Raw genomic sequence first — 9300 nt, forward strand, 5'->3', positions numbered from 1 at the left:
CATTTGTACAAACTAAGGAGTTCTCAAGAGGAGGACTGGAAGGATACAGTTTGGGAGAGGAGAGGGTTGGAAGCACGTTTGATGAGGATGGAGGTTTAGGCCAGGAGTCCAGCCCTGTCTTGGAAGAGAAAGGATGGTCTCCTGGTTAGGTCACTGCACTGGGACTTAGGCTCTGGTCCAAGCTTTGTTGCAGGCTCCCTTTGAGACCTGAAGCAAGTAACTTAGTCTCCATGCCTCAGTTTTGCTTCTGCAAAATGGGAATAATACTACTGCGTACCCAAGAAGAAGGGAAAGAATACTAACCTGGTTCCCAAAGGTCCACATCAAGTCTGTGGGAGGCAGGTGCTGTGGTGATGGCCTTGTCTGTTCCTAGATTTTGGGACAGGTAGAAGGCTGGTGCTGTAGGAAGCAATGGTGCTGAGGAGAAGGTCCTGGACTGAGTATGGTGATGTGAAGTGTTAAAGAGAGTCCTCAGGCCTGTCTGTTTTGCATAACCTTGATTTTTATTCTGCTGCTAAGGGAAAAATGATGTTTTGGCTCGAGTTGACCTTTCTCTATGTGTTTTTATTTTGCAGCGTCTGCTTCATTAACGCCGGATCTATTATCTCCAGAAAGTTCAAATGTCTCTTCTCCCTTACCTTGTTTTGGATCCTCTTTCCAATCTACAACTTCCTTTGTCATTAGTGACATCACAGAGGAGGTGGCAGAACTAGACACTCCCGAGTTCCCCTCGGTGTCCATGCTTTGTTCTGCAACCTCTCTCGAGTATTGCAAGCTGGAGCCAAAGGATCCTGACGAGGAGGATTCCATCTCTCTGTCGAAGGCCAGCAGTTTTGCAGACATGATGGGCATTCTCAAAGATATCCATCGCATGAAGCAGAACAAAGAGTTGTAAGTCTTCTTTGAACTTTTTTTTATCGTAATTTCTCTTTGTCATCTTTTGTGTCAGAGCAGGGCAGGATCATCGCACATTACATGCGTCTGCTTGTCCTTGTGGCTGGTAACCATGATTTACAAAGAGGAATAGTTATTATGCAGAAAACTGCTGACAGTCTGTTTCTGTGCTGTTTTATTTGCTCCAGAATGACAGCTTTTCAACCCAGCTTGTGCCTTTGAATTTTAGAGTAGAAAACAATGGAAGAGGGAACCCATAGCTAACTGTACTGGCACCACATTTGGCAAACCACTACAATTCATCCACCTTTGAAATTATCTTTTTTTTTTTTTTAAATTCAGGGAGTGCACACGCTACTTAACAAAATTAGAGAAAAGCCATTCGAAGCTGTGAGTGTCTGAGACGCTGCCTTTGCATCGCCATGTATCTGCGCCCCTCTTCCCCTCTGAGCTGGAAGGATGTGGTTGAGGTAGCGTCTGTTTGAGCAGAGCGCACGCCTCTGTTGATGTATAATCCCTTTTTTGACTTGTAAACTGCATTACTAAGAGACAGGAGTCCACCCTCCTGATAACATCGGTTCTGTAATATCTCAGCCGCCTCTTGTGCAGTTTCTATTTGATGTGGGGAAATGTGGAATTGCATCAATAAAACTCAGGTCTTCCCCAGCTGCTGCCCTAAAACCCAGGCAGACAGTTGTTATACTGTTGGGAGCCCTGCCCAGGGTGAGAATGAATTGTAATTACAGTCAATGTCCGTTTTAGGTCTTACATGATTAGAAGAACTTTTTGTTGTCTTCCTTTTGTTCTCCAAAAATGAAATGACCTAGTATGTGCTCTCTGCAGCTCAGCAAAACTGTCCTCTTCCTTAAGCCATCCAAAGAATTAAACATCACTCCGAGTTGGAAGTCTCTCCTTCATTATCATTTTTGTGCTTACTCTTTTTGGAGTAGAATTCACAGAGCTTAAATGAATTACTCCTCATAAATACAAGCCACGTGTCCTCCCTTGAACTGGTGCCTCAGGTTTCTGCCTTTCTGCCCAGTGCGGCAGTTCTTGGCATCCCAAAGCCATTTTGAATGTTCGGAGATGTCATTTTTCTAAAGGCACATCTGTAACTTTGCTGGATTTAGCTGAGCTGCCTCGGCCTTGGTTCGCTGTTAGTTAACAGGCTGCAAGGTCACATTTGGGTCATTCGTGTTAAACTTAGACAAACAGGAATCCTCTGCTCTTGAAGATAAGAGTCTGGTTTTCTGCTTCACAACCTGTAAAATGTTAACCCTCAAATGGCACGCAAGCCTTGGTTACGCTTTCCTCCATTTGCAGGAGGTATGCTGCAATGCAGATCTTGTTAAAAGTGCAAAAGCAGACTGGTACATCATTGGTTTTCTATGGAGGACAGACCCTTCCTGTGAGAGAGGGAACAGCCAAACATGTTAGGACCTCAGGATCCTGCTGTTTTTCAGAGGCTGAGTTACGGGGTCTTATTGTACATGGTAGGAGGTGCTGAGGAGAAGGCAGGCAGGGGAAGCAGACTGCCCTACAGGGATTGCTCTACAGGCGTTCACCAAGTCCACCAGGCTCTGCTGGAGTGAATCCATGGACTTTGACAACCAGAGCTGGTGCCTTTGACCTTAAGCTGACCAGACTCAGCAGCTCTTTGGCCAAGCAGCTGGGTTAGCAGGAGAGGCTTGTGTCCCCCCTGCCTGGGGTTGATGTGGAGCACGGCTGCTTCAGGGCCACCTTCAGCCCCAGCTGAGCTCCTGCTAAAATCCTGCTGTGGCTGGGAGGGGATTGTCTTGTAACGGAGGGTATTTGGACAAGCTTCTTCCTCAGCCAGAGTGGGTAGGGAGAACTTTAGATGAACATACAAATGTTGTTCGGTCTCATTCTTCAGCCAGCAGAGCAGAGTGAGGAGGCGCAGAGAGGGTGTTTCACCAGGGTGAATCTACTTATTAAACCTTTCCATTCACCTCAGTGGGGGCCACCCTTCTGCAACAGCAAAGGAATCAGCACCAGTACAGTTTGGGGGGGCTGCATTTAGTGGCCTGTGTCTTTCCCCAAGGAGAAGGGGCTGACTGCAGTGGGGAGCAATGTCCCCTTCAAGGAACAAGATCATGGGAAGAGTCAGCAGCAAGTGTTAGCATGGGCTCCTCAGGGTTTGAGGTTATCTGACGTGTTCTAGCGCCCAGGGACCTGGCGGGCAGAGGGGGAAGATCCCCATGCTTTCTGCCCCCCTAACTCTTGAGGCTCCATCTGTATGGAGCCCTGATGGCTGGGGAGTGATGGAAGCTGAATCCCGATTTAGCAGATGTATCCATGGTTTGTCTTTTTCCCTGGTAAGTGGGTGTTTTGGGTTGCCCTGGTATTGGGCAATAAACTGTGCTAGCAATAACATGAATTGTCCTGTGACCTTTGGGGCCAACAGCATGGATCTGTGGGAAGGCTGCAGCACCACGCTTCCTGTGACACTTCTCCCCACATGTATGCCGACCCATAGCCATGAGCTCGTTTGCTGTTTGAGCTTAGCTGCATTTCTTTCATTTGTCCCTCCGTCTCGGCCCATTGCCTTGCCTCTGACGTACAAGAGGTGCCCTTTGGCATACGGTTGCTGTACATGAATTGCAGGCCTATGAATCATCAGGAATAACTCAGGCAATGTCATTATTCAGTCTATTGTTTGACACAGTTCAGGGTATCGATAATTATCTCCTGCTTCAGCCTTGGGCCATGGTGATGTTGCTGGCAGAAGCTTCCTGGCCACTAGCACAGTGTTTTGGTCGGGGAGGGTTTTATCCCTGTACCAGAAACAGCCCCCAGGGTAGATGCAGCTCTCCCAGCAAAATAGCTTTTACTCTGCCTGTGAAAGGTGGCTTTGTACCAGCAGAGTTGTATATTAGGAGAGTGCTTTGCCAGTATAATACACTTGTCAGATGCTCCTAGTTTAGAGCCAGCCTGAGGTTGTACTGGTCGGCCTACAACCTGCTGGGAAGGTTTATAAAAAGCAGGGTACATGCCCGTGTAACTTGTGTGGGTGGAAGTGTGGTTTACACTTAACAAAGATGATTAAATAGATGCTTCTCTATTTAGGAATCGGTGTTAAAACACAGCCCTGGAAGCTGCAGAAATGAGTATGACACATGCTAGCAGAAGTGCATGTGTCGACACGTGTCAAAATAGAGCCCTCTTAATGTCTGTGATGCCCTTTGGAAGGGACTTGTCTGTGTAGTGTGCCTGCTGATCCTTTCATTCAGTGTGTGGTTAAAAGCACGTAGCGTGCGGATCTGCTTTGAATGTGAGTACATCCTTCCAAGCCCTGTTTGTAATGGGATTGATTAGTTCAGGCATCACTGCACTCGTTGACTGCCTGTGATTTACCTGCCTGGTCCTTGGGGTAGTTTAATGGGAATCTCGAAGGAATCGAGACACTGCCATCTGACCCCTGGGCTCTTCTATATCAGCTCGAGGGACAGGCTCTGCTGCTAGTTTCTGGTGTCAATTTTCTGCAATAGCTGCTGGTTGTGCTTTGCTGCTGGGAGGCTTGTCCTCTCCTCTCTGATAGCCACCCAGGTGGAGGATGAGTTTTTACTGATCTTGGAGCAGCTTTTACCTTCTGATCAGCCCCGCTTCCATCTCTGTCCCTCCTGTCTCACTGTGCTACTGGCCAGCTGCTGCCTCTGTACCTACTAGTGTTTCTCTTCCTTACCTCCCTGGAGGGAGGAGTGCATTGGCACCCTGGACCACTTTGACTTCTCTTAGGCTTGCCTTGGTGGAGGTAATGGCTTCGGCAGTTTCTTTGGAGGCCGTGTTGTGATTCCTGTGTCTGCAGAGGGAACAGTCCCGCTTTGGGGGAAATCAGTGGAGGGTTTCAATCTACAAAACCAGCTATATAATCCCAACAGCTGAATGTATACACTGTATTAATGTATACACTGTATGTATACATTGTATTGTGGCTTGCGGTCCTGACCTTCTAATCTTTTATGTTCTAGTAAAAAGTGTTAATGCAGTGAGGTAGCTGAAGGTGTTTAAAACAGACAGAAACCCCTTTTTTGTGCTTTCATCAATGCTTTTAGAGGCCTTTAAACAATTAAACTGATGGCATTCCAGCCTACAGGGAGTTTTTACTCTCGGATCAGTGCTTACATGAGAGCCAAGCAAATTCTTCCTCTCAGGTATTGTTGGTAGCTTGCTATAATCCATACTTCTTGCCATCCTGTGAAGCAAATGCACAGGATGTATGTGTGACTGACTTACTTGCAAGTAAACTGCTCACTGGCATGCAGCAAGAGAGGCAGGACAGTGAAGATAGATGTCAGTGTAAGCCTGCTACTGAGTGGTGTGAGTAAAGAGGAAATAAAACTGACCTGACAGAACACAGCTCATTTCCCACAATCAAATTAGTTGCAAGAAAACCTGTAAATATAGACTGGGATGTTTTTCAAAGTAGTAAATCTGTTGGAAGCCCTAGGGAAGGCTCCAAAGTGCTTGGATTTGGCATGTTGTTTTTACCTGCCACTACCATCTTCCTGGAAAGCAGCAGGCACTTTGTGCTGAGATTTTTCAACAGTAGAATAATACACAAAAAAGTCCCATGCCATTAAGAGGAGTTGTGTTTCTAAACATCCCAGGGAGTTTTGAAAACCTCAGGCTTAACCAAACAGTCCTCGTGTTGCCTTTTCAGGTTTTTGCGCTTGACCCAGCCTAGAGACTCACTGACAGCCGTGGCTGCAGGAGAACATTGAAATCAGAACAGGTTTTTAAGTGACCAGTATTTCTCAGGCTAAAGTTTTATAACTGAAGCATAACAGAAACTGTTAGCCATAGTTTTGGGGAAGTAATGCTTTGGAGAAGCGCCATTCACATTAACTCTGTATCTTGCCTTTAGGAACCGGACTTCACTGAAGGAGGAAGATCCAGCTATTCTCATTTCAGAAGCATTGAGGAGAAAGTTTGCTTTAAAGGATGAAGATATAGCCATGAAAGAAAAGTGACATCACGCTCTAATTTAACTCCGTAAGCAACATATATCGTGCTCCTGAGATTTCTCTCCACAGTAGCTGCCTTCCTAAGGATCAAACTTTTTTGCCTCTTTAATTAAGAATTATTTCTGCACTGGACACTTATTTGAGAAAGAAACTTTGGATTTGCAGTGTTTCCACGTATCTTAATATATAAAAACTTTTTAAGAAAATGGAAATTCTTTTCCACCCTATTTTGAACCGAAGCATTTTACTGGTGAGGTTCTTCTAACGAGTGATATGTGTGTGGCTAGGTGAAGTTTTCCCTCCTCCGTGTATCTTTCTCTGTGAGTTTCGATTCAAATTAATTATTCAAGTTAACTAAACTCATGACACCCTTGTCATGGGGTAACTAGCTACCCATTTCAGATATAAATGGACATCAAGCTCCTAATACTTTCCCAGAGAGCCTGGAGCAAGGCTGTCAATGAGAGTAAATCGCTGCTTCCTTCCTCATCCCCAGCTCTTTAGGCAGTTTTCCTTTGGACTGAGGTAGTTAGGAGCTTGTGTCATTCTCCCCAGAAAAGGATACCTTTCCCTAAGGCTTCTTCCAATTATTTTCCAGTCCCAAATGGGACAGGAAGAGTTGATGTGAATTTTTGGACTCTTTAATAAGATTAAAAAAATGTGAGGTTGGTGTCAGCAGGCCAGCGACTAAAGTATTTTTGTAATGTTTTAAAGTTCAAGTTGTCCCCAGAGATCCACGATAGCAGGCCCACGGCCTGTCCCTTCCCTGTTTCATGAATGTGATCTTTCTAGTCCGATGAAATGTATTTTATTAACACAAATTTCAGCAAGGATATAGTTTGAATAAAATGGCCAGAGCCCACCAGAGCGAGGCGATTAACACCGGAAGGAACTTAAGGGAGGGGAAAGAGAAGGAGGCTGTTCAAAGGAAGTGGTGATTCTCACTGGTTGAGACATTTATTCTGGGTAAAGATGGTTGTCTGCAACTGTTCCTCACGGCTGTATTCAGGGTGTGCGATGTTTCCTTTGTATAAATGGAGCCCTGTGCTTGGTCCTCCAATGAGCCTCGCAGGTGTCCTTAATGTCCTCACCTTGAGAGCTGGGGGGGCCTTCTGCCAGCACTTGCGGCAGGTTCAACACGTCGGTCGTGGAAAGGCCTTTCCCAGTAGGACACATCCTTTTCCGACTGCTGCAGAAGAAGTGACTGGCTCAGCTCAGACAACAGCTGAGGGGCAATGCTGCCCCTGGTTCCTGGAGTGCTCTTCGCGTGCATGTCTTGGAGGCCTCCACAAGCTGCTCAGTATCGTTATCCCAGTGATAATGCAGGGGGCTGGGCCCAATGCTCTTCCAAGGTCCCTTCCAACCTTGCAATCTATGAACAAATTCCCATTATAGAAGTGACAAAGCTGAGGCAGAGATAAAGCAACCTGCTGAGAATTGTCTAACAGGCCAGCGGCTGAACTGGGAATACACCCCAGAGTATCGGTCCCAATCCAGGGCTCTATCCTTCAGTCCATGCTATCCCCACAGAGCATGGCTCCTGCCTATCAGCAGGGTAAGCCCCTGCCTGGGGCTGGGTTCCAACATCCCCCTTTGTGTGTCTTCCTCTCCTGGCCTTTCAGCCTGTGCTCCATTGCCTAAAGTGCAGTCTAAGTATGCAAGATACCTGGGCTAAGGTTTAGGGGAGCTGAATTGAAAGTGGAGTAGCTTCCTGTATAGCTCCATCTTCCTCTAGAACGAAGGTGTCAGGAATGATCCCATGTCTAGATCCACCCGTAGTATGGCCTGGAGGGCCAAGAATCTATTTTAGCAGAAGGCCCTACCATTTAAAGTGACCAAAAATAATTCACAGCAGCACTGCATTAAAAGCAGAGGCAAGGAGCTCCACTTCCTCTGCCCGGTCTCCTTGACGCACCTGGACCCAAAGGCTCTACCGAGACCCTGGTCCAGAGTTCTCACGGAGCCTTGCTGACCTTGGACCAGACACTTGACTGCAGCGAGAGTCCGGCTAACAGCCCAGCGGCATGGTATCTCAGGACCTACTGGGGCCTGAGTGGTAGGAGTGACATCTGCCTGGGCAGGGCAAGGGCTACTGGACTGAATTGGTCTCTCCAGCAGCATAGAAGTCGAGAGTGCCAGCAGTGGCCGTTAGCAGAACACGTAGGCCTTTCATCCGGGTGGTTTGTGCAAAAGTGTGATGATACTCCCCAGTGATGGCTCAGCCAGGGAGGAAACACCATCTGTTATCAAACCTCCACCTGTAGGGCCAGCAAGAAAGCTTCCATCCCACTGCCCCCTTTACCAGGGAGACTGCAGGCAGCGTGGGAGGAGCAGCAATCCCTGCATTGAGGTTTCTGTTCTGGCATGAGTAACCATGTTGGAGGGGGCTGTCATACCATGAGGTGGATGGCAACCAGCCCTGAAGACCTTGGAGCCCCCCCGCCCAGCCACTTGGAGGGCAAGGTCTCCAAGCCCTTGATGTTCCTGTCCCCATGCACATGCCATCTGTGTCTGTGGGGTGGGGATGCAACTGCAGCTTTGGGTGAGTTTTAACTACCTTTGGAGTCCTGCTAATGCTAATAAAGGCACAGAGCTGGGAGGAGGTCTGTAGGAGCTAGTGGCAGCTGGGCACCTCACAGGTCTTCAGTGCCTTTTTATAGCAAACATGCTTCCCTGCGACTTAAAATACCACGCCCTGGATGAGAGCGATTGTACTGCGGGATCTAGTTCACCGAGCTGTCCAAGGGCAGCCAGAGCCACCTAACAAAAGGAAGCTGCAAACTCCAGCCCCAGGTCAGCTTTCCCACGCCATGCATCAGACCCGGGCTGCATTCATCCCAAAGCAAGGGGGGGTTGTCCTTAGCACCACTGTTTAAAACCAAGTCTCAATTTTGCCAATTCCTGCAGCCAGTGACTTCTAGCAGCATGCTCCAGAGTAACAGACACACAGCATTAAAGCTGGTGGCTGGACCTGAACCCCGCAGGGCAGCTGGGGTCTGAAACCACCCGCACAGCAACATGCTGAGGGAGAGAGGGCAGCTTGTGCAGCAAAGCTCTGGGGGTTGTGGAAATAATTGTGCTTTTCCTAGTGAAACCTTTCACTGCTGCTTCCAGGATGCTGCCGCATTGCCGAATGCAAGCAGTACCAGGGCGCTGGCAGTGGGTGAAGTCAATAGGAAGTGTTGTGGATCTCTCCCACCCACATCAGAGAGCCAGTCGCTGTATGCCAGGAATGCACATGGTCACTCCCTGAAAAGCTGAGTAGCTCAGCTGGGGGAGGATGCGGCCTGCGTAGGGGATGTTGCAAGAAAGAATAACAACAGGCCTGGATAAAAACACTCTCTTTATTTGCACAAAACTCTCCTCGTTAATCCCAGCTCCTTCTGCTTGCTACACCATGTGCAAGCTGGCGTACTCCTTG

The 9300-nt window shown here is 47.8% G+C and overlaps 1 protein-coding gene across 2 annotated transcripts in view; it reads left to right on the forward strand.

Moving 5' to 3' along the window:
• Positions 1-6944, forward strand: part of MTFR1L (mitochondrial fission regulator 1 like) — a 39291-nt gene extending 32347 nt beyond the window's left edge. Inside the window, exons 6-8 of one of the 2 annotated variants that reach the window (XR_002096474.1) lie at positions 576-891; positions 3982-4186; positions 5780-5869. Coding sequence is in view for 1 of the 2 variants with exons in the window: in XM_019512448.1 (XP_019367993.1) it covers positions 576-891; positions 5780-5885 (422 nt within the window). In the remaining variant the exon portion in view is untranslated. Of the gene's footprint in view, positions 1-575; positions 892-3981; positions 4187-5779 lie in introns of both variants that reach the window. The other variant, XM_019512448.1, reaches the window with a different exon arrangement.
• Positions 6945-9300: the final 2356 nt, after the last annotated feature.

Source organism: Gavialis gangeticus, unplaced genomic scaffold, assembly GCF_001723915.1.
Source record: "Gavialis gangeticus isolate Ggan-Ray unplaced genomic scaffold, GavGan_comp1, whole genome shotgun sequence".
In the NCBI taxonomy this organism is placed as follows: domain Eukaryota; kingdom Metazoa; phylum Chordata; order Crocodylia; family Gavialidae; genus Gavialis; species Gavialis gangeticus.